This window comes from Phytophthora ramorum, assembly GCF_020800215.1.
Source record: "Phytophthora ramorum isolate Pr-102 chromosome Unknown Phyram_PR-102_s0005, whole genome shotgun sequence".
NCBI classification, from domain to species: domain Eukaryota; phylum Oomycota; class Peronosporomycetes; order Peronosporales; family Peronosporaceae; genus Phytophthora; species Phytophthora ramorum.
Window position 1 is genome coordinate 1,843,404 of NW_027150651.1, and position 23,809 is coordinate 1,867,212.

A 23,809-nucleotide genomic window follows, 5' to 3' on the forward strand; every position below is an offset into this window, starting at 1 on the left:
TCACCGGTTTTGACGAAGATTGAACTCTCTTTCTCGTCGACCCGGGGTGAATAGATAGGAAACACACTTGCAGGTGGATCATAGAGGTGGCTGTCATCTTGATGCAGCTCCCATTGCTCAGCCTGCAAGACAATAAAAATTAAATAACACTAGCAAAACCCAGTCTTTTCATGCATACATGGTAGTTACCTGCTGCGACTGCACTCACTTGCTAGTTGGAAAATAGGAAGAACGATACCAACTTCAGCCAGAAAGTCTTTTCAGCTTCCGTAAGCTCATTCTGCTCGAGGAATGCTGACAACTGGAATCGTGCTGGCGCCGAAGTCATGCTCAGCGATTGAGATTGAGCTTGTGAACACGCAGCAAGTACTCGTTGAAACTTGGCCTTCCAATCTTTATCTGCACGCTGGGGTTGTTCTGCAAGTGGCAGTGACGACACCGACGGACCTGCAAAATAGCGCACCAGAACACTGACGAAGAATTCATCCGCCAGTGACTGGGCTCTTTTCGTCGGTGATGCCGATGATGGGGTTTCCATTAGTAGCTTGACTCGCGCAGAAGCCAGCGAAGTAATTGACAGCGACGTTCGATGCCAAAGTGCTCCTAGGGCCTCCTCGGTTTGATTCGAGAGCCAAACGCCAAAATCGGATAATGAAGGTTTTCCCTCCAGTCTGACCGGGTCCTTGGTTATTGACGCTGAAGATGATGCATGCAGGCGGCAGTAATCACTGAACAGACTCAACGTCACGATCTCCGTGGCGCATGCTAACTGCGGCACTAGCTGCAGCCGAAAGAGCGCATGCAAGGCGTTCAAGTATGGCGGCATAAGCAATTGTGCCTCTTCTCGGACGTATTCCAGTCCTCGTGGGTTTAACTGGGATGCCCACCAACTACTTCCCCAATCAACCACGTCTAATTGACCCGCTTCATCTTCGCCGTCTTCACAGTCATCATCGTCACCACTATTGCCCGTCGTGAAGTAGGACCGAAAGAGTCTCCGCATTCTATCGTCGTCGTTACCTCCACCCCGGGCTGTCACGTGTCCATTGTGCACTTCTTGGAGATCCACAAGACCCCCGAAGTCTTTACGTTGTCGCCGCTTCAGAAAAACCAAGTTTTTGTTTTGTAAGAGTTCCAACCGAAGAGCGTTGGCCGTTCTCATGTTGCTGTTCTTCAAAGACATTGGCTCTTCAGACGGCGGCAAAGTGAGAATTTCAATCGGGTAGAAATCCGGTTCAGAGATGACGAGGCGTTTGATTGTTGCAATATCCGGAAGAAGACACGGGCTGCGTAACACTTTGCACGTAGGTTGAGTTTCACTCTTAGAGCCAAGTGTGACAGGATGAAGATCAACTCGAACTTGGACAGCACAGGTTCTTTTAGTGTTCACATCCACAGTCTCCAGCAATCGAGAATTATCCACCGCTAGCACGTAAAGGTGGCGGAAGGCCTGTAGATGATACTTGTTGTCAGCCGTATTCATCGGCGGCATCGGGTAGAGCGATATTACGAGCGCCGCGATAGCTTCTTTCGATCGTGAAACTGTGGCACGGCCACCACCGAGGAAAAGCAACCCGATCGCCATGCTGAGTGTCATGTGGTTGCCGTAGCTCATTCCCGCATCAACGCGCTGCCTCAATGTTATCGAGCGCAAAAGTGTCAACGTTTCGATGTTGCCAGTTCCAGCATCGATCAGAGCTAGCGCCTGTGCACACACAGCTAAGCACCTCTCGATAGTTGCACGTTCCGTCGCAGCAGCAACGACGTTGTTACTACCTCGCAGACGCATCGAGGAAGAAGACGACGACGATTTCGCTCTTAACTCCCGAAAATGTAGAACATACTTGCGAAGGGTAGTTCGAGCGGTCACGTTGCCTGTGCCGGCGAACCGCAGCCCAATGCTCATGCACGCCCCTGCAACAATATTCGCGTAAGCCTCACAAATTGAGTGGAGGTCAGAGTGCATTGGTGAGGCGCTAGGATTCTCCGTTTGCCCCTTGGCATCATTTGCTTGCGGCTGGATAAATGTGTATGCTTGAAGTAGCTGCACTGGGACTTCGTGCTGGTCAATCCATTGCACAGTTGGCGAAATCTCGCTCCACATTACTAGGTTCTTTGCTAGGGTGCGGGCCAGCAAGATGTCAGGGCGAACGTAGTCTAGCAGAATAAGCGTGTCGGGGACTACCAGTTGCGCAGCCACGGCCTTGTTGTCAGTCTGCATGTACATGAATGCTAGTGCCAGAGCGCTTGCACACGCAGTCACTCCAACGTTAACGTGTTCGCCACCGCCACGAGCCCCGCCGCGGTCGTTCACGTGTTTTGCGTCACGGCCAGCGCCAGGAGAAGCTCCGGTATTGCTGTTAGGCGTGTCGTTAGCCGTGGGGTTGCCGTTTACTGCGTAATTGAAACCATTACCCCCGCTGCCAAATGCCTGCCAACGGCGACCACGATAGAGGCAGCTTCCAGCCACGTTTGTATCCCGATACTGTTGGGCTCCGCCGACAATGTACTTGTGAAGCTTCTCCTCAAGCTTCAAGTCAGCCAGTCCTGGGTCACCTGCTGTAGATTGACCACGCCCCAGTACGACAAGGCCTAGCGCCATTCCTGCTGCCAAAGCGTAACCCTCCAGCTGATCGAACGAACCTGTTGACAGACCCGCGCTTCCATTGTTCCCTGCGAATTGGGCGCTTGATGGAGAACGCGCTATCTCCGTAAGCAATAACTCTGTCATCAGGCGATAACCCGTGCCTTGATATAAGATGCCGAGTCCCAACAATGCAGCCGTCTGAGTGGATGCAGGTACTGAAAACCCTCCGAATGGTGGTGGTAGCAACGATGGAACGTGGAGACACAACATCTTGGATACTGATCGCTCCAGTGCCAGTTCTAATCCCGTTCCGAGTAGCGGAGTTTTATCGGATGATGAGAGCTCTGGGAAACCTGAAAAAAGATGATCGGCGCCAAGCGATGGTTCCTCCGTGTCTCCACTTGCTTGCTCATCGTCCGTCATGGTAGGCTTCACTGCTGCGGTCTTCTGCTTTCGCTTGCGTCGACAGTGAGCAGCGGTACTAGCCATACCGAGCATGATCGCCACAGTCACAAATTCATTCGACAGCGATAGGTAGTTGTACACATCTGCCATGGACAAGCATTTGAGGTGACCGCGTAGACCAATTCCCAGCAATAACCCTGCATGAGCTGCGTATGCCTCTTCCAGGTTACGGCCGGCAGAGTCAACCGACTGGACCGCTGCTGCCTGCTGACTTCCCGTTGGGTTTCGCTGTGGAGCATCGTTCACTGAAGGTCGATGGTATTTAATCCAATGACGATTGACGACGCCCGAGAGATCATGCGCTGGAAGCCGTAGACCCGTAGCACAGCCGTTGTGAAATTGAGGCCAATACGTCAATTCTTTGGCGTAGCCGGAAAGATCGAGCTCCACAATCGCATTTGCCGGCGGTTTACGACCCACTAGAGGCAATGCAGGTATAGAAAGTCGCCATATCTGCGTTTGCGCGGCAGAAACATCAAAACTGCCTAGTGTGACCATGCCACGCGCCACAGACAGCGCCATAGACCGTTTACAGAGAAGCAACAAACGGGCTTGCTGCTGCTGCGCGTAGTCCAGGTCTGACAAATCCGGCGTCTTCTCTAATTTCAGGCAGAGAGGGCGACTTGAACGAAGCAAACGTGCAACCTCCTTCATTCTCTGGTCGGTAGGGAAGAGGGGCTGACTCCGACTTATAATGTCTTCAAGACCGTCGCAGTCGTCGTGACTGTCGTCCTCAGTGAGATCAAGACTTTTACTCTTTGGATCATGCTGTTTCTGGTTTTGTGTCGAATAGTCAACATGATCTGCCAGGCTTTCCGCACTTGCAATACTGAGATCCTCTCGCCCCACAAATGCGCTCACGTCTTCAGTGATGGAAGGGGGTGGGTGGTGCTTCACGTGGCGAATGGTTTGCACGATCGGAAAACTTAAACCTACCGGAAGATCATCCAGAGACAGAGCGTTACCGATGGGGTCTTGACTGAGGTAAACGATCAGGTTGAAAGCCTTTGTCTGCGCGTTTTCTTCTGAGCTTGGAAACATCAGCTCGTATGCGTGACAAACTGCTCTTGTCCTCCGAAAGGGGCCTACAAAACGTCCTGGAGAAATTCTAGAAAACTGCCGCGGATCATCATCCTCCAATAACATGGGAAACGCTGCCAGTCTCTGCGATTTCGCAGTCATCTTGCTCTGTAGCCACAGAACCAAGTCCGGCACACAACCGTAGGAAGTAAAGCGAAGTAGCCCCTCTCCAAGCGTAGGTGCCTGCAATCGAAATTCCATCGTCATATTCGCTTGCCGTCTCAGCACAGAGTTATCTTTCTTGTAATAAGCAGCAAAGGAATCCAAACGCAGTAGTGACGACATTTCCATCAGCATGTCCACTAGTTGCAGACGTTGCTGAACAAGTGTAATCGACAACTTCAGGTCTTCACAGAGTAAATGAAGCCCCGCAAACATTGTCTCCCAGTATTTCTTCATTGCTTGACACTGGCGCATGTCGTCAGTATGCATTTTTTCGGGAGATCTGTTTGTCGTTGACTCCACGATGGGCAGCTCCATCGTGGCAAAAAGCATTGCATGCTCGTACTGATACATGCCATGAAACTCACTCTGGCAAAGCGCATCAAAACACGAGATTGCCGTTTCCTCGTCGTTTCCAGTCCCTCCTGCTGCTGGCTTACCCTCAGCATTTTCCTCCAGCATATTAATGACGCACTCCTTAAAAGATTGCCATTCGACCCCACCATTTGCAAGCTGATCATCTTTCCGATTTGTTTGAGTCTTTTGTTGAGCCCGATAAATCACGTGTGCTTTAAACTCGCACATTTCTGTAGGTGGGATTATACAATCCAGCACATCGAAAACCTGCTGCAAAAGAGGAGAGCTCACAACCTTCAGCGGGTGCTCGCACCGCCAAATCTTTCCGCTCTTGCTGCTGCGTAAATTCGGATACACGAGCTCGTACGCATGTCCTCGGTCAATTGAGCTTAGCTGAACATTGCCCATCAGCCGTACTATTTCCGAAGCCCCATCTTTTGCAGCACTGCCAACGAAGCAATCCTGTTCCACAGCAGGAAGATCGAGGCGACAAACAGGACGGTGTGCTCGATATAACATCAGCGTGCCATCCTTTTCTAGAACTACAATATCGGTGGAACCTGGAATATTGTCTGTGGAACATTCTCCACCTTCAAATCGCCTTGTATGCTGACAGATCGGAACAGCGTCACGGCAGTGTAATATACGAACTCCACCAGCTTCACCGTCACCTTCAGCCAGCATCGCAGTACCAGTTTCTTGCTGCGAGATTGGCTTCAAAAGAAGCGTTCCAACCCCTTTGTCCATCATACAGAGCAAAGGGCAGCCATCAACACCGGACGCAATGAAAGCCACTTTCGAATCACTCCTTGACGAAACCGACGGAGTAGCCGTCAATGGCGACGGCGGTGCAGGTGAAGCCGCTGGCGGAGAAATAATCGAGGACAGAAACCTCGGCTTTGACGTCGCGGGTCCCACTCGAGGAGATTTCCACACGGGCGTCGCGAGCCACTCGGGTTCAATCGGCACCCGTATTTCCTCCAAATCCATCCTAGCACGGTATCTCGTCCACGTGGGTCCATCAACCACCCGCACCTCCGGCATCAATTGATCCCTTCCACTCCTCTCCACCTCACTCAGTCGAAACATGCAAAACCTCTGCTCCCAGCGATGAAAAGCCACTAAAACAAGAGACGCTCCTTCCACCAACACTGCAACGGCTTCTAACGCGGAGCTCGCCAGAAACTCCTCCTCACTCTTGCTCGCCACTGGCTTGACCTCATCCAGCGGGTGTCTGAGCGTAAAATACCTTGGTCTCGCAGGCGTACCATCGTCTTCAGCACTGTACTTGTACCTGTCTCCATCTCCTCTGTTACTGGTGCTCGCTCGCCGGTTCTTTTTGGCCAGAGCCGCCGCCGCCGCGTCTCGCGGACGCTTCGAAGCCGTGGGCGGGATCTGTGCCGCCGGACTGCGCTGTAGCAGCAGTCCACGGCCTTCCATAGGGAAAAGTCTATTGGCCTGGAAGGGCAGCGCCACCTCGAACACTTGTCCGGCTGCAGTGTAGATGTTTAAGCAGTCGGAGCGCACCAAAACGCACAGGTGCGGGTGCGTCCGGGGATGGAGCGGCGAATTCCGCGCTTTTGGGGGCAGCGACGCACCTGCATATTGGTGAATTGTATTGTTAAGGACCTGCGGCGAGAAGTCCGCCAGCACTGCGTGCAAAACGCGCGTCGGGAAGTCGAAGCGACGCTCCACGACGTGCGTCCCGCGGTGCACGAAGGCGACGCTGTCGAAGCTCACGCGCACGAGAAACGGGGACCGCGCGTACTGCGTCTCGCTGAAGAACACGTGCCCGCTGTCGGACATGCCGCGCTGGTTCATGCGCACGCCGGCGCAACGCACGCGGAGACGCGGCTCGGCCATGATGCAGGGAAAGTTTTTGAGTAGATACTCAAAATGAAAATTCTGATACGTACTTAGGAAAATAAATTCGATGACGGTTTTGTGACGGTCATTTTGTGGCTGGCTGGACGATGTTCGCGCAGCTCAAGCGCGAGAGTCTGCGCAAGCTGCAGGCGATGGAGGACAAGAGCCCCAAGGGCTGCATTGACGAGCCCATTGTGGACATGATCAAGAGTATCAACGACCACCCGAATTACGTGAGTGATCATTCTTGGTGCAATTGCAATTGGAAATTGGGCTCATTTATTGGGTTCTTCATGTTGCTACAGGTGACGAGCAGCTCGTGTTCGGGGCGAATTGCAGTTTTCTGCGGTGAAGCGGCCACGGGCAATGGGAATGAAGCGACGACGGACCTGATCACCAAAGGCGGCAAGTGGTTGATCGCCGAACATAGTACCATCACATTCGACCAACTGAAGGCGGCGCTGCAGTCACCCGACGCCAATTCCAGCACCAGCAACATGGTTGACACTTGACGATTTTTACTCTTTTAGGTTGTTTTTATGGTGTTGAGCTGATGGTTGTTGTGCCTTTTGCAGGTTATTTTCAAGCACGAGCCGTTCATCATGCACGTGGTGTGTCGCGACCTGGATGCGGCCAAGGAGTTGCTGCAGTGGGGCATCGCCAGCGGATTCCGCGAATCGGGGGTCGTGCTTGGTAACCGGAAAATTATGTGCGCGATTCGCACAACCGCGAACGGATTAGAGATTCCGCTTGGACGCAGTGCGCAGCAGTTGCTGGTGGACGAGGAGTACCTCCAATGGATCGTGGATGTCGCGAACCAGAAGTTTGAGGCGAATAAGCAGAAGACGGACCGACTGTTTGACGCCTTCCTCGCGAAGTTTTGCCAGCCGACAGTGAGCAAGCAAGTTGGGAGTGGTTCTTCAGTTGAACTGAGGTCCTGGACGGAGGTGACGAACGAGGACGGCGTCAAGCTTGTGGGGCATACGAGTGTGCAGTATCAGGACAACATTATTGTGTTCGGTGGACAGGGACCGACTGCGTCAGGAACGACGACGCGCATTGCGGACGTGACAATTCTGGCACCATCAAGTGACGGTTCTCTTAAGCAAACGTACCACGCTGCCGCTGGAGCTACTGGTCCATCAGCTCGGATGCACCATTCCGCTGTTGTTGTAGGAACGCGCATGATCATATTTGGTGGTCGTGCTAGCCCCGCGAAACCCCTGGGCGACCTGTATGCGTTGGATATTGAGACCAAGCTGTGGGAGCAGATTCATCCGCGAGGAGTCTGCCCCTCTCCACGTTGGAAGCACAGCAGCTGTGCTGGTAAGCTCTTACTTGACGAATTGGAATCACAAAGTGCTCTAACCTCTGTCCATGCTTGGTGTTGGTGTGACTGCAGTTGGCTCTGTTGTGTACGTGTACGGTGGCCGCGATGCTGAACGAGTTTTCGGAGATCTATTTTCTTTAGATCTCAGTCAGAACTCGCCGCAATGGCGTCGAATCGGTAAGTCAAACTCCAAGCCTACTCCATTTTTTCGGAGTGTACTAAATATTTATTATTCTCTGTCTGCAGAGAGTACATCCAGCATCCCGCACCGCTTTGATCACGTTGGTGTGGCTGTCAGCTCGACGAAGCTTGTCTTCTGGGGAGGCATGTCATCGTTGGATGGCGTGGATGGCAGCGGCGAGAGTGGTGACGATAGCGCTGTGTGCATGCTTTTCGATACTGTCGGGGAGACTTGGGAACGCAAGGTTCTCGAGAACGGCAGTAACAAAAGCCAGCCGCCAGCGCTTTTTGCAGCTAGCGCTACCTCAATTAGCGATCACTCAGTCATTGTGGTAGGCGGCATGACTGCAGCTCTGCTTGCAAATGGTGACAAGGCGACTCGAAAAGTGTATAAACTGGATGTCGAGGCTTCGCAGTGGACGGAGCTGGGAGAACTGAAGCATGAAAATGCTGCTTTTGTGGGACACAGCACTACTTGGATTCCGAGCAACAAATCGCTTTACATTTTAGGCGGTGGCTTCCAATGCTTTGGCTTCGGCCAATTCTACTCTTCGGTGTTTCAGTGTCACTTGTCGTTGGCGGCCCCTAAAATTACCGCTGTAAACAATGTCAAGGCCAGCTCAGCGAATATTCCTTCTACAAGCGTGCTGCCCACTTCGGATGACAAGCCGCTAGGCGTTCTCGTTGGAAAATTAGAAGTGAAGAAGGTGAAGACTTTGTTGGAGAGGGCACAGGTGTACGACAAGTCCCGGCGTGTTCATGTTGCAACGCCTGCACAATCGAGCCAGGTTATGGGCGAAGGCAAGCCAACGACTGTGTTCCTTCTTCCTGTCACGCCAGCTATTCGTGAGCTGCTTGCCTCGACGGATGAGACTGGACTGCAAAGGCTTGAGGTAGTGAAAGATGACGATGCGTACGCAAACAAGTTTGGAAAGACCAGTGGGCTGAACCGCAACGAGGCGATCCGCAGTATGATCGGCGCATTTGCCAGCAAGTATCGACTCCCTGCCAAGGTTGTGAAGGCCATTCCAGAGAAGTACGAGTTCGTGAGCGACGTCTTGCTGATCCCTCGTGATTCCTTCTTGGAGCCAGAGTGGGCACCATTCGCATACGAAATGTGGGCACACGTTTGTGCGTCCACCTCGCCTGCATTCTCTCGTGTTGCACGCAAGGCCTTCATTGATGCGAGTGAAAAGCGTCAAAGTCACGTGGAGCTGCTGTACATAAATCAAAAGGCTCTTACCTCTCAACGCAGCAAAGAGGCCCCGGGCTGGGTGGAGATTCGTGAGAACGGAATCGTCTATGGCTGGGATCTTACGCGAGTTATGTTTTCATCTGGCAACGTCACCGAAAAGGCTCGCATGGCAACCATCGGGTGCCGTGGGGAAACGATCGTGGACCTCTTCTGTGGCATTGGTTACTACGTTCTACCTTTTCTTGTGCACGGAGGCGCTGCGTTTGTCCACGCTTGCGAGTGGAATCCGAACTCAGTGGCAGCTCTGCGCTTCAACTTGGAGCGCAACCATGTTGCAGATAGGTGCAAGGTGTACCTCGGTGACAACCGCGAGTCGGCCCCTACGATCGGAGCCGTGGCAGACCGTGTGAACCTGGGACTATTGCCTACGAGTGAGAAGGCTTGGCCATTGGCTGTGCAAGTGCTGAAACCCAGCGGTGGCTGGTTCCACGTTCACGACAACGTGGCTGTGGAGGATCGCGAAGCGTGGGAACAACGTGTGGTAGATACGATGCGCGAACTTGCTCAGCAGTACGATAAGCAATGGACCATCACGTGCGAGCACGTGGAGAAGGTCAAGTCGTACGCCCCAAAAGTGTATCATCTTGTTGCTGACGTTCACTGCGTTCCCATTTAGCTGGCCTAGATGACAGAGATAAATCAAGTGAATCTCTAATCGAACCCCTTGCAAACCAACTAAGGTACATGGACGCGTAGTGCTTTGCTATACATCAGTGCCCTCGATCGGAGCCAGAAGCCCATATAATGATAATCGCAACGCAAGACCGACAAACTAACGTTCTCACCACCAGACTTGGCTGCGCATTTCAACCAGCGCTTCCATCACGGTGGTGACTACGCCGTCCTCGACTGGCTCACACGGTTGTGCGTACGGTTCTTGGCGGTACAAGTCTCTGAGGTGATGCAACTCGATTATCTCTAGACTCGCAGGATGCAAGTCGTTTGGTCGGTTCAATCTCGAAAGCAGTGGCCGCCAGTGTCGATTGCGGCGGCAATACCTGGACTGGTTATTAACATTTGGATGTTGTTTCTGTGCGGTGCTCCTACGAGCACGCACGCGTCTTGTATCTCGGCTTCGCTTCTCATCACGTGGCCAATACTCTCCGTGGTTTATTATATTCTCTCTGAAGTACACGCCGATCATCCGAACTGCCGACGCCATAGCAGATCCACTCGTTGTCTAGCCCTTTTGCTAGAAACACTTGAATGCCTTCGTTCGGGGTCTTATTCTTTTGCGATGGTCTCACGTAGTGACTCCATCGACCCGGAGATATCAACGGTGACTGCAGAAAAGCCTTGCTGGATGCCAACCATCACACAGTCAATCGCTGTATGGGGGACATCACACGTACTCACACTCCTCGGCAAATGCGTCTTAACGATCTCCATTGCCACCACCACCTGTGCCAGTCCAGGCTGCATATTTTACTGCTCGTGGGCCTCCTCCTCATCGCAGTCCCAATGGTAATTCATTGCGCACTCGTCTCTCTCCACATCCTTCGCCTGCATGACACAAACGTAATACGATCCGCGCAGCCACTCGAGTGGACTTTTGTCAAGATCGAGTACGACGACGAGGGCGTGGTACCCACAGTGTTGCTGCGCCATGACCGGCTGACTGCGTGTTTGAACCAGCCACCACAATGGGAGGATATGGCACGCATCCTGGGCAAGATCGCAAGTCTGTCTGCTGGCAACTAGTTGTCTCTCAACTGGCCGTTTTGCTGCCTCAACTTGGATATATTGCCACTAAGTACGGTATTGCTGGACCTAATTCGGTTCAGTTTTGATCCACCCAAAATTTCTTTGGTCCCCCTCAAAAAAATGGCCGCGCGCTTTTCCCCGCCGGACGCGATGGAGAGCTCCGAGGTGAAGCGGCGTGTCGGACTGCACGTGCAGCGCCGCGGGGACGGCTTCACGGAGGCTGAGTCCATGGGCCTTCTGCAGCTGGTGCGCGCGCGCTGGCGCGAAGGCTGGGACGTCGTCGCGCAGCTGCACAACCAGCAGTTTTCCAAGCACAACCGCTCGGCCGACTCGCTGAAGAAAAAGTTTTCGCGGCTCTACAGGTCCAGCATCCCGCCGCGCGGCGCCAAGAACCACCAGGCCATCACCTTCGCCCATGTGGTGCACAAGGAGATGATCGAGGGCGTCCCGCCCGCTCCTGGAGCAGTGCCCAGCGTCGATGGCGATCAAATGGAGCCCAATGAGACCTCGTTCCAGCCGCCGCAGAGTGAGGAGAGAGGTCAGGACGGAGCCACCGAGTCCGAACACAGCTGGGTGGACACTGCATCCGAGGTGGCTGCTACCACGCCCACTATCACAGCTTCATCTCCCGCTGCAGCGCCAATTGCAGCTCCAGGTTCAGCTCCGGCGGCTGCCTCACCTGCTCCTGCTCAACGCGCGCGAGCGCGTACGCCGCCGCGTCAGAGTCCGGAGTGGCAGAACCCGGCAGCTATTTTCCCACCGGAGGCGACGCCAGCTCCGAGCGACGACCTGCTCACGTCTGTGCTTAAGGTGGTCCTCCGCTCGCAGTACCAGCGGGACTTGGATCGCGAGGAAGAGCGAACGCGTCGTGATGAGGAACGGCAACGCCGACGGGAAGAGACGGAACAGCGGAGACAGGAAGAGGATCGCCGACGCGACGAAGAGCGCGAGGCGAGGCGCCGCCGCAACGAAGAACGCGCCGAAGAGCGCGCCGAGAACCGCCGCAGACACGAGCAGTTCATGCAGATGATGATGATGCTTGTCGGGAAGAATGGCGCGGCCCAGCAGCGAGACTCGGAGTGTTAACCTTGGCCTGGCTTTCTGGTTTTCCATTATGATCTGTCGCTTCAGGCCGCAGAGATGAAAACGCTGAAATAGTCCGCTTGAGTCGTTTCCAATAGGTATGGTGACTGCGAATTGAGTTGCACAATACCGCACTCGCCATTGCATCGAGTTCGAATCAATTATCAAAGAGGTTCACACCACGTCTTGCCCACTTTGCCTGCGCGGTTGGTCATTGTCTTCTAGCTCCAGCTGTGAGTGTTCGCCGAATACTTGGAACTACCACTTCGCCATACAACCATGCTATTTGAGCCCACCAGTTGTTGAAGTGAGTCTTGCCTGCTATGGCAGCTTGAAGCTTTGATTGTAGCAGTCGCAACTGAACGAAGAATCATAAGGCATATTCAGTATTACTCAACGTCATCTCAACACGGACGTCCCGCGTGCCGAAACCATCAACGCTCAACATGAACGAGATAAGTAGCATACTTGTGACGCTCAGTTCAAGCCGCCTCGCTGCTGTTGCGCAAGCTGTGCCATGACCGTCGTCATGACCTGCATGAACTGTTCGTTCCTGCGGCGATCCTCCACACGCTCCTGCTCGTGTCGGCGGTGCTGCTCGCGTATTTCTTCCAGCCAGCGCTGCTTTTCCAACCGACGATCCTCGCGCTCCTGTTCCCGCTCCAAGTCCCGTTGGTGCTGCGACTCCAGCAGCACCAACAGCACAGTCTGCACCAGGTCCTGACTCGATGCCGGCTCATTGCTCGCGATCTGAGTCCGCAAGGTGCGCAGTCGCTCTCCAGCAATGGGCCAGCGGTTAATAGCTGCCTGCCACGCATCGTCGCGCAGCCCCGTCCCCTGCGTCAACTGCCCCAGATCGTGCTCCGTGGCAGCATCCACTAGCGCCTGCCCCTGCGTGGACTGGGCCGTGATTATCTCCACTTCGCTGAGCTCCTCGTGGACGTCCTGGACGCCATCGGTCCCCCCTGGGAGGTCCTCGCTGAGTCCGCGCACGCCCAGGCCCCGCCGCTGGGCGCGCATCTCCTCGCGTACTTTCTTGGCCAGGGCCGCGGCACGTGCGTGCTTCTCCTTGGTGCCCCCGTCCACCTTCATGCGGTACAGCTTGGAGAATTTGCGCTTGAGCGATCCGGACGTGCGCTTGTGGCCGGGGAACTGTGCGTTGTGCACCTCGGTGATCACCTCCCAGCCCTCCTGCCAGCGGTCGCGCACCTCCTGCAGCAAGCCCTCCGTCTCCTGCACCGAGAAGCCGTCGCCGCGCTTCGAGAAGCCCCGGGCCGCGGTCGCGTCACCGTCATCCGACGAGGTTCGCAGCTTGTCGCTTGGGGACGACGACGCCATTTTTTGGGGATTTTGACCACGAATTGGGTCTGGAGTTTGCATAAAATGTATAATTTTGGTTTTAGTGCTCTATACTACCAGCAGCAGCAAGGTGTACGCAGTCGGCACAACAGCACCTTGCCCACTTCTGCTTCATAGCTGCGGTAGTGTTACATGCCCTTTAACAGCGATCTCAAAACTCAATGCAAAGGCGGGCTTGAAGCGCCGTTGCGCGAGTCTCGATTAGGTGTCTTAGTAAAGCTGCATCAACGCGTGCCTGGTCTGCCCGCGATTTTCTGGCTCTACTTCTGCTGCTCCTGCTGCTGCTCCATGATCTCGGCGTAGCTCTCCTGCAGACGCACGGACGAGCGCATGGTGTGGCGCAGGAACTTCTCGGCGCAGTTGTTGACGCAGGACGTCTCCTTGTCGTCCAGCTTCTTGCTGCGGAAGGCGTGCACACAGTCCGAGAAGCACAGCTCCACTGTGCGGCTGAAGTACGCGATCGTCTGCGTCACGCGCATCTCCTCGATGTGCTCCTCCATCTTGCGCTCGAACTCCCGCTGGCTCATGGTCGTCGTCTGCTGAGCCTCTCTTGAATAATGGGTGGGCTCGCATCAATGCTCTTAAATGCGAAACCTGTTCAAAGACATCTCGACTTTACGGTCGCTCTACAAGCTAGAAAGATTTCTCAGATTCCGAGCCTTCTTCCGACTATGAGCGCGACGGCGTGGGCGTCGTGGCTGGACCGGCTGGAGAGCGCGCGCGGTCAGGAGCAGGTGCTGTCCAGCAAAATCCGCGCGGGAAATGCGGGGACCATCGGCACCAGCGTCTTCGCGTTGCAGCAGAGCGTCTCGCGTCTCAAACGGGACTTCGACCAACTCAAGCGCTCGTCCAGCACCTCCGTGTACGCTAAAAAATCTACGTCGGATTGGCATCACTTCCTGGATAAAGGCTCACTATTTGGGTGTTGTGCTGTTGCTGCTGGGCAGGACGCAGCAGGAGATCGAGCGGCGGGAGCGACTGCTGGGCCAGTTAGCGCAGGACCAGAAGGAGGACCTGGAGATGTACAACAGCCGCAAGACCTCACGCGCTGCAGTGAGGTGCGGCCTGTAGAACTCCTAGTTGGCACTGTCTTTGGTGCTCATCTCTCTCTCTCTCTTTGGCTGCAGTCCTGGGGCGGCCGACGCGCCGGCGAGGCTGCTGAGCATGCAGAACCAGATCATGAAGGACCAGGACCAGCAGCTCGACTTGATCGGCCAGGGCGTGTCCAACCTGCACAACTACAGTCTCACGGTGAAGGACGAGACGGATCTGCACGTGCGATTGCTGAACGAGATGGACGACGATGTGTCCCGCGTCACGGACGGCCTCGAGTCGGAGTCCGCGCGCGCCGCACGGGTACGTCGCTGACGAATCCTGCTTGATGTTACGTTGCAGTCGTGTTGACACGCTCTTTGACCAGGTGGCCAAGCAAAGCAACAACACCAAGCTGTACATCACGATCCTGGTGCTGGTAGTGATCCTCATCTTCCTCCTCCTGGCGGGTGGGTAAGCCACCGCGTGTCTAGTCCAGTCCACTGCGTTCCTCCGGAGCAATTAAGGTCACAGACGCTAGGTGGTTCTCCACTGACGTCAGCAGCTTGACCGACGCCGTCCACTATCAAAAATTCTACTAATCGATTTTACCCCAATCACCGCGTCCTTCATAAACCGTTACGACACCATGACGCTCTGCTGCCCCATTAGTCAGGACGACGCCATGGACAACTCGCGCCCAGAGCCGCGCGTCACGCCCCAGCAGCAGCAGAAGCTCCGCGCAGCCTACAGCTCACCCATGCGCCCGTCGCAGTACACGCGCGTGCCCGAGGACGGCGACGAAGCACCGCAGGAAGAGACGCCCCGCCAGGCCGCAGCGCGCCGCGAACGCGAGCGCGTGAGCATGGAGCAAGTGCTGCTGGACCGCCGCTGGGTCTTCCACTGCGCATCGCCGCTCTTCCACTTCCAGCGCGAGCAGCTCAGTGACTACGCGCACGACCTAGTCAAGACGCTGCGCGCCGCGGCACTGCGGGCGTGCGGCCAACAGCTCGGCTACAGCGTGAGCATCCGCAATACGGACACGTTCGTGGCCTTCCAGATCCGAGAGGAGCGCGACCGACGCCGCAGCAGAGCCACCAAGACAAGTAAAGCAGCGGAGTCCAACGCGCCCGAACGCACGGGCGGCTTTGTGCTCTACTTCCCCAAGGAGGAGGAGCAACGAGCGCCGCGCAAAGGGCGCGAGAGACAGCAGGTGCTCCTGCTACGAGGACACGAAGAACTGTTGCGCTGGGTTTGCTCCTGGCTGCAGCGGCGCTTCCAATGCGTCGTGAGCACTCATGTGGTGCACATCCAGCAGCTCAACTTGAAGCGCTTGGCGCGGAACTGGGTGGTCGCTAGTTTGCTAGCTCAGAAGCCGAGACCGAAGAGGATCCAGCAGGAGACGAACAACCAGATAGAAGAGGAAGGAGAGCATAGTTCGATGGCGACGCAGGAACCGCCGCGAGCGCCGCTGCTGCTCAAGTACCGTGCTACAAAGAAAGAGGACATCGTGCGGTCGTACACACTCACGGTGCCCTGGGCGACGCTGCGTCGACTGTTTGAGCAGACTAAAGACGGACCGGGAGGCAATCGCCCGTCCGCGTATGTTCCAGGTACGCGAGGTCGCGTAGCTGCATTGTGTGCAAGAACTTATGTTGGTATGTGCTGGTATGGTTCATTTTAGAGCTCATTGAGTTGACGGAGCGCCTGTACGTTGACGCGCTGCCTTTTGACTTGTCTACCTACGAGATCGAGCGAGTTGAAATGCAAGAATTGGCTGTTGACCTGGACGGAGGCGTGGAGGTGGGGTTAGCATGAGCTGAGGAGGCTGAATTGCGTGGGCTAACTTGATAGTTTGTGTTCTTTATCAGTTGTACAGCATGGACCTCGTGCACACAGTGTTGTTCAGCCTGCTGGAGCTACTGGCAGTCCAAGACGTTGCAACGACTTCGCGTCCGGAGATGACACTTTGAGTGTATACGACGAACATCTAATCGCGTCATGTCGAAGACCACCGACGAAACTTCGACGACTTGGAGACTGCCCCATGCATACCACACTGAGCACTCAAGGTGCTCCTTAGCGCACGTAGCACTAACCTACGGACATATATTTGTTGTTTTTGGATCCATTGAAACATTGAAACATTCTTGATCTGGATCGAGTCATTGTTTAACCGAACCGACTCAGGTCAAGTTTGGTAGCGGCAGGGGCCGATGACTGGAGTGACCCCGTGGCTGACGCCGAGCCTGTGAGAGCAAGTCGTAGCGCATTCTCTAGGACGCCTCGCAATGTAGGCACCATGGCTGCCACCGCTTCCTTGAACGCTGTTGCGTGAGTCTGTGCAAAACATAGAAGCAGCCGTGCCAGGATGCTGGGGACTTGCGCATGAATCACATTTTCAGTCGCAGATGGAGCTTGATGATTGAGCACCTCTGCCAATCTAGGAAGTAGCATGTGTACAAACGCGGCCCCATGGTGGTCGTTTAGCTGCGACGTTAGCAGACGAAGAAGCCCCTCTGCCTCATCCAGCTCAGCAAGTTCCGCGGCTGTCCCTGGGTAGCCGTTTGCTGTACCGACAATCTCCACAAGAGAAGGACCGAGCGACACCAGATACCGATTCGCAATGGAGTTCTGGTGCACATCGACGAGCTTTTTCACGACTGCATGCAAGCCTCGCAACAGCTCTGCATTATATGAGGCATGTTGCTGATTCGTAGCTTCATCATCTTCCTTCGCGGATGCGAGCTCCAATATTGCTGAGGTTGTTTCTGCAACATCAGCGTGGAAGCGCCCTGCATCACCCTGGAGACACACCGGAAAGTTCGCAACATAGTTCGCCGCAATTTGCATAGCAAACTCTGGGGCACTACGAATGTCTTCCTTAAGCCACTCGGCGAGGAACTCGAAGGAACTGCTTATGGTTGACTTGATACCGGTCAGCACCTCGTCGCTGGAGTCGTTATTTGCTTCAAGCGTGCGTGCCAGCGCAAGCACTGACTCAGTGGAAGCGCGACATAGCTTTGCCACAGCTCCCTTTACCGAAGGAGAATGGTACCCACCAGCAACAGAGCAAATGGCCTGCTGCACCAAGGCTACCGAGCGCACCACCCCGCTTCGAGCTTCTTCTGTCGTATGCAGCAGCACAATACCAGTGGTAGCGAGCTGCACAACCTCCACCATGTGCTTGGCATCCTCGCTACTTGCAACAGAACTACGGCGGGATTTTGTACCTTTGCTCCCGATACTCACCGCTCGAGCATGCCGAGTTTGCTCGGTTGCGTCACAAAGCTGGCAAACCACCTCGGTAGGACACAACCCCGCTTGCGCCACGACATCGAAAAGTACAGCACTGAGATGCTCGCCATCCTCAGCCGAGCGGCACATTTCCCGAGCAAATGCTAGATTTTCACGCGATAGACACGAGAAAATAGCCTCCAGGGCCTCGATCTGAGCTGGGCCAGCGCACCGTTTACTGGCGAGCATCAAAGTATTCAGTGCAGTCGTTAGAAGCACCGGGAAACTATTAGATGAAGGGCCACTTTTTTTGAGCGGATTTTCAGCCGAAGCTCTCAGTAGCAACGGAATGCTGCGGAGAACGGCCGGTAGCTCCGTATCGTCCTCCATTCGATCGCGAGCGTTCGTGTTGACATGGAAAATCGCACATGACAACAGCACCGATGACCATTTAGGAATGCTTCCATCAATTGTGTTGACCAGGGTCACCGAGTTTGGCATGTAAACTTCCAATGCTGCCATCGCATTGACAATCTTTGGCCAGTACCGCTTGTATAGTGTGCGTAGTGATTTCGAAGCCATTGACGCAGCCGCCGGAGCACTCGCAGCAGACCCCACGGGCGGTAGCGGTATTTGTAAGGCTGGCATAACCATCACCTCGTCAGAAAGTAACGACACGCTTGAAGTTGCACCCAACTGCGCCCACTGTGGACAACCTTGCATCACGACACCGTACGCGAATGTTGTATCCATCCAGCACTTAAACAAGTACTCGGTGGTCCCCGATAAGCCATTAGTCATCGCTTTCACTAGTGGAGAAGTTGCGATAGCTCGGCGTTCGTCATCGCGCGCATCCTTATTAGCGATCGCCTCAGTGATACTTGACGTTAGCAATTCTCCCACAGATGCCAGGTTTGCAAGCGAAAGGGAGATGCGCGTGAGTTCGTCTCCAATGAAATGCGCGTGGCCATAGTCCGGCATCACCACTGCTCTCAGGATACGTCCCAACCCCACCTTATCTTGAATAAGATGAGCTGAGACGCAGGCTCCAGCGACACCATGAGCCTCCAGAAGGAGCGGAGCGTAGAAATATCGTTCCTCATCCTTCTCTTTATCAGAGGCCGATAACGAAGATTCGACTTGCACTTGTTTGAGAGCATGGCGGGTAGCAGACGAAAGCTGAGCGCGGTACGGGTCTAACAAATAAGCATCCCCAGCGGTAACTTCTGGATCACGTGCAGAGGCAAAGTTCTTGACCAGCACATTAAGCAAACGAGCACCAACACATTGGAACATAAGAAGCTCGTCTCCTTCGGCTGACGTCGTCGTCACGTGGCAAGCGAGAGTGACAAACTCGTCCAAATACATGCACAAGAAATTTCCAATGGTGGACACTGGCAACGCAGCTCCAGCAGAGAGCACCTCAAAAAAATACCGGCGAGCCGCAGCCAAATCAAAATGGAGTTGCTTAGTCTGATACACACCAGTCGTCAATGGTGGAATTGACACCATCAACTCAAAAACGCGTAATACACATTCCACCGCAAAGTGGCGTACTTGACGAGAAAGGGGGGGCATCAATGCAATGAGTTCACCCACACTTGCCTTTGTAGCACGCCACGTATCCACTTGGGCGGCAGCTGCAGCAGATGCAAGTGAGCTTGCGTCAGTCTTGGGCAGATCAAGATTTGGCGTTGGGGACCACTCCGACAAATCATCGTCTCCTGCAGCCTCGGAGTTTCCAGCTGCCTGAATACCAGAGTTCATTCCCTTTGGGCTCATCATGAGCTCCCCTCCACCAGCCCCCGCAAATGTGCTTGCGGATTCGCCAATGGCAATGCTACGACACAGCAGAGCCCATAAACATGGTTCGGCACCTTCGTGATCTCTGCCTTCCACGTCAAGTAGTGCCAGGGCTGTGCTCTGCAGTGCGCCAATTCCATTCCGTTGCATGGTCGTAGAATCAGCAAAAGAGAAAGAGAGCACATCCCACATGCCGTGCAATCCAGGCAAATAACCCCACAACAACTCGTTGTACTCCACGTGAAGTGCCGAAAACAGGAGGCAAAACAGATTTTGACGTCGAATCAATGTCGGATCCCTTTCTACCAGCGTGCGAATGCAAGACAGACCAACATTCTGAAGGATACTTCGGCTCCACCCATTTGTAAAGACCCCCACATTGACGAGACCATTCTGCTCGAAGGAATCTCCGTAGGCGCTCAACGTAGCCAAAGAGGGTCCAGGTCCAGACGGCGGCGACAAAATTGGAGAGCCTGAGTGTTGCGATGCCAGCGATGCTGGGGTTGCCGAGCTCAATAAAGCGGTATCAGACACGATACGCAGAATATAATTTAAATCTGCAGACTGAAAGCGAGACGGTGCAAACACGACTACTTGCTCCAGAAACTTCAAGAACTCCAATTCAACACGAGCGTCGCCATCCTGACGAAGAAGCATCCAGTAAGAGTAGAAATCGTTCAAACGATCGCTAGAACCACCAAGCTCCGGACCGAGCGTCGCTACCACCTCGTTAATAATCCGCCCCAACGCTACTTTTGTGCTTATTTGCCACCGTAGTCCACGCTTGTTCACCTTGGAATAGACAAAGCCTGCCAGCACATGTGCTTCCAAGAGAGAAAATGTCGAGCTCACAAACTGCTCGTAGTCCCCTCCCGTTGAATTAACGGATTCCAGAATAATGCTCCATGAATGTAAGATCCATGTGCGCAGCGGTTGCGAACACTCACCTGCAAATCGGAAAATGAGTCCTGTGTCGATTGAGATGCGTGAACCACACACTCGTTTAATACATGCTAGAGCAAAAGCTGCACCGGCTGATAAAACAGAAACATCTAGATCAGCATTGGAGCCGTATGTGACGTTAGAAGCTCCTTGAGGAAGTTTATCCACCACCAATCGTTTCTCCAATTCGATAATGAGCGCCTTGCAATGATCTTCTCCAAGCAGCAGTGCCAGCGTCCCCAATGCCTCGCCTGCACCACGACGAACCTCTGCATTTTCACTTGAAATCATTTCACACAACATCGTTTGCATTTGAAGAGGCCACGACGTTGCAGAAAGCGATGCTGTTGGAGTTGGTGCGGTACCAGATTTTTCGAGACGCCTCGCTTCAGCAATCACAGCAAATAGCAACGCGCACACATTGACTTCACACTCAACTCGGACATCAGTCAAGGCTCCTGCGTAGTGCTGTAAGCACCGCAGTTGCAGATCTTCTGGGATACTGTGGAAAAGTCGACCAAACAAAAGCACACTTGCATCCACGAGTCGAACGTACGTGAACGGGCTGCAAACTCCTCGTCTGCGTACACCATCCTCAACTTCTCGTTCGCTGATTGATCTCCAAAACGTGTCAAGGTATTGCACTTCGAGTTCAGTATCCGTCAAAGCGTTTTCCCGTTGTTGCAATCCTAGCGCGTGATTGAGCTCTCTTGAGTACAGCGGTGATGGATTATCCCCCGCCACCAACCTCGAGAGGGTCACCATGTCGAGTGCGCTATCCTCCGGGGAAAGCACACTTAGCAAGTACGTTGATTTCGCCGGGACCAACGATGAATGCCTGAGGTTTGTGAGCGCCTGGGCCGTTGTGAACTCAGCAATTAAATCCAAAAGTACGATGTACGAATCGCTGAATATCGGTGGAAGCATTGAAAAGCAGTTGACGATCCACCCCATCAGACGATACCGAGCGATTTGGCCGCGCCGTTTAAGTGGGTGGCTGAGGGTGTCCTGCGTTGCCGTCAAATATACGTGCAGCACGTGGCTTGCAAGAAGGTAGACATTGTTGTCAGGGTCTACTGCGATACCCTGAGAATTGGATAGGAGGCTGTTCAGAGCAATCACAGCAGCTTCAATGCGCAGAAGCTCGAGGGATGATTCGCGACTGTGCATCACACTGGATTTTAGCCACAGATTCAGGAGCTTTTCCAGATTAGCCTTTATCCACTGCTTATCGTCCATAGCCACAAGACTTCCCACCAAAGTCCAACCTGCACGAGTGCAAGTGAGCCAGATACTATCAGCGCATTCGCTGAGGAACTGGCTTTCGACGAGCTCTTCAGAAATGGAGTAGATATCGTCCATAGCCGCTTGGGATAACCCTCCCTTAGCATCAAGCTTGATGGCGCGAAGAATATGAGCGATTGCCGCGGATCTACCTTGAATCGCATACAAGTGGGTCTTGCTTTGTACATCGTTGCCCTCTTCTTGACCATCGTCTGTCTTGTCAGCCTCTGAATTTCTCATTTCTTCCAAATCCGAGCCACCACGCATCAGATACTCGGCAGTATCCCGAAGACCCTGAAGACAGCTTGTCAATACGGTCTTTAGCCGATACGGAATTGCCGTGACAAGCGAAGACAGCGCAACAGCAGCTTGGAAGCGAACACTTTGCTTTTCGTGACTAAGAAGACCTTGGAGTAGATCACTAGCGTCGCGTGCATGGCTAACACAAGCCTCGCCCATCGAATGGAACATGTGACTCAGCTCCACCAAGGTAGACAATATCTTGTGGTGGTTCGGTTCAACTGCCTGAGCCTCATCTTTCAGCTTCTGCAAATATGCACCTAGTAGCACATCTTGCTGACGCTCTGTGAGGCACCCATTGAGTCCATAGCGCAGCACAAAACCCACAGCGTTGCGCGCTCGGGTCAAATCTCCAAGAGCGAATGGATGATCAAGGATAGCGAGAATTGCATCCAAGACCTCGCGAAGCTGCGGTTCAGCGATTGCGTCAGGTGGGAGGCGCTCAAACATGCCGCACAGGGCAATCGAGAACGAGGCAAGAATTCCTCCATGGCTTTGGTTCGGGTTAGTAGATAGATACTTGGTGGTCACCATGTCTTTGAAGTAAAGAACCACGTTCGCGATGGTTGAGAAATTCACCGTAGCTGCTTTCCGTCGAGAAAGTGATGACGGCAAGTTGATCGTAGTCATTCCGGGAACGTGTAGCTTGAAGCCCGATTTGGCCTTGCCAGATCCTCCTCCACTTGATGGCGCAGTATCCTGATCGATCGAGGCTCGTCCACCAGCATCCTCCTCGTTGCTTCTTGAAGAGCCCACGCCCCCTCCATTGTTGTCGCCTACCTGAATTTCTGCTTCTCCAGACGACGTCGCGTATTTGGCGAGGACCGTGCCCACCACCACCGAATACACCCTCCTTGCTTCAGGTGAAGCATCGTCCATACCCTTTGCAGTAATCTGTAAAATAGCATCCAAAGAAACGCCATTTGCAGCGGTGAAGCTGCCTCCTCCATTTCCCGCTCCAGTAGCAGCTCCGCCGCTGCTAGGCCCAGCCCCACTTCCGTTGCCGCCTCCGCCTTGATTTCCTCCAGCACCCCCCGCCGACGTAGCCACCGACGTGCGCTCCGCCACAACTTGCAACAACTTTGCAGCTGCGATCCGCACCTCGGGCGCCTTGTCTTGGCAGCTCTTGCTCACGATCTTGAGCGCGTCGGCGTGGAAGGGCGCGAGTCTTCTCGACTCTCCTTGCAGCGCGTGTGCCACGCTCTCAATAAGGCACTGCTTCAGGTAGTAGTCCGCCGCGCGGATATTCTTGTTGGCCAGCGCCACCGCGTCCGGTAGGAACTGCAGTGCCTCGTGCACGGGCAGGCGGCAAACCACCATAACCAGCGACACCTTGACGTACAACGGCGAATTCTTGGCCGCCAGCGTGTCGTTGACAGCCGACACGACCGAGAAGTCGAAGGCGCGCACCAGCAGCTCGCACACGAGGCGGTGCACGCTCTCGGACGTCGACGCGGACAGCGTCACGCCCGCACCGCCGGCCGTGTTTAAGTTTCCCGTGTGGCCGCCATTGTACACGACCAGCGCGGCCAACAGCAGCTGGAACAGCGCTGCGTTGCTCTTGGCGCTGCGCTTCTTGGGCGGCGATGCACTTGCCAGCAACTGCGGCTTCCACAGACGCTGCAGCGCCACGAGCGCCTGCACAAGCTCACGTTGCTGCGTCTGGTCGGAGCCTCCGCCGACGCGCATGGCCTCCACGGCGGCCGCGAGCCTGCGCGCCGCACCCTTCATCTCTCCTTGTTATCTGCCGCGTGGATTGGATTGTGACCCCGGAGGTATAATT

At 54.5% G+C, this 23,809-nt stretch overlaps 8 protein-coding genes across 8 annotated transcripts; 4 read left to right on the plus strand and 4 right to left on the minus strand.

The window, feature by feature from the left end:
* Nucleotides 1-117: 117 nt before the first annotated feature.
* KRP23_6292 (Anaphase-promoting complex subunit 1) lies at nucleotides 118-6,514 on the minus strand (the record flags this gene model as incomplete). Its single annotated transcript, XM_067891466.1, has 3 exons — nucleotides 118-122; nucleotides 190-211; nucleotides 371-6,514. 3 exons carry the CDS (start codon nucleotides 6,512-6,514, stop codon nucleotides 118-120), a joined length of 6,171 nt encoding a protein of 2,056 aa, XP_067745819.1.
* A 110-nt stretch (nucleotides 6,515-6,624) lies between these two features.
* KRP23_6293 (tRNA wybutosine-synthesizing protein 2/3/4) lies at nucleotides 6,625-9,898 on the plus strand (the record flags this gene model as incomplete). The annotated part of the gene is made up of 5 exons (XM_067891467.1): nucleotides 6,625-6,750; nucleotides 6,823-7,017; nucleotides 7,093-7,843; nucleotides 7,920-8,024; nucleotides 8,094-9,898. The coding sequence occupies 5 exons, from the start codon at nucleotides 6,625-6,627 to the stop codon at nucleotides 9,896-9,898; spliced, it is 2,982 nt and encodes a 993-aa protein (XP_067745820.1).
* Nucleotides 9,899-11,106: 1,208 nt separating this feature from the next.
* Nucleotides 11,107-12,072, plus strand: KRP23_6294 (uncharacterized protein; the record flags this gene model as incomplete). The annotated part of the gene is made up of 1 exon (XM_067891468.1): nucleotides 11,107-12,072. One exon carries the CDS (start codon nucleotides 11,107-11,109, stop codon nucleotides 12,070-12,072), a length of 966 nt encoding a protein of 321 aa, XP_067745821.1.
* A 474-nt stretch (nucleotides 12,073-12,546) lies between these two features.
* Nucleotides 12,547-13,407, minus strand: KRP23_6295 (uncharacterized protein; the record flags this gene model as incomplete). Its single annotated transcript, XM_067891469.1, has 1 exon — nucleotides 12,547-13,407. One exon carries the CDS (start codon nucleotides 13,405-13,407, stop codon nucleotides 12,547-12,549), a length of 861 nt encoding a protein of 286 aa, XP_067745822.1.
* Nucleotides 13,408-13,688: 281 nt separating this feature from the next.
* On the minus strand, nucleotides 13,689-13,955 carry KRP23_6296 (Mitochondrial import inner membrane translocase subunit Tim9; the record flags this gene model as incomplete). Its single annotated transcript, XM_067891470.1, has 1 exon — nucleotides 13,689-13,955. One exon carries the CDS (start codon nucleotides 13,953-13,955, stop codon nucleotides 13,689-13,691), a length of 267 nt encoding a protein of 88 aa, XP_067745823.1.
* Nucleotides 13,956-14,099: 144 nt separating this feature from the next.
* Nucleotides 14,100-14,938, plus strand: KRP23_6297 (uncharacterized protein; the record flags this gene model as incomplete). The annotated part of the gene is made up of 4 exons (XM_067891471.1): nucleotides 14,100-14,290; nucleotides 14,376-14,486; nucleotides 14,556-14,784; nucleotides 14,849-14,938. 4 exons carry the CDS (start codon nucleotides 14,100-14,102, stop codon nucleotides 14,936-14,938), a joined length of 621 nt encoding a protein of 206 aa, XP_067745824.1.
* A 207-nt stretch (nucleotides 14,939-15,145) lies between these two features.
* KRP23_6298 (uncharacterized protein) lies at nucleotides 15,146-16,433 on the plus strand (the record flags this gene model as incomplete). The annotated part of the gene is made up of 3 exons (XM_067891472.1): nucleotides 15,146-16,073; nucleotides 16,145-16,263; nucleotides 16,332-16,433. The coding sequence occupies 3 exons, from the start codon at nucleotides 15,146-15,148 to the stop codon at nucleotides 16,431-16,433; spliced, it is 1,149 nt and encodes a 382-aa protein (XP_067745825.1).
* Nucleotides 16,434-16,632: 199 nt separating this feature from the next.
* On the minus strand, nucleotides 16,633-23,757 carry KRP23_6299 (HEAT repeat-containing protein 5B; the record flags this gene model as incomplete). Its single annotated transcript, XM_067891473.1, has 1 exon — nucleotides 16,633-23,757. The coding sequence occupies one exon, from the start codon at nucleotides 23,755-23,757 to the stop codon at nucleotides 16,633-16,635; it is 7,125 nt and encodes a 2,374-aa protein (XP_067745826.1).
* Between the last annotated feature and the right edge of the window lie 52 nt (nucleotides 23,758-23,809).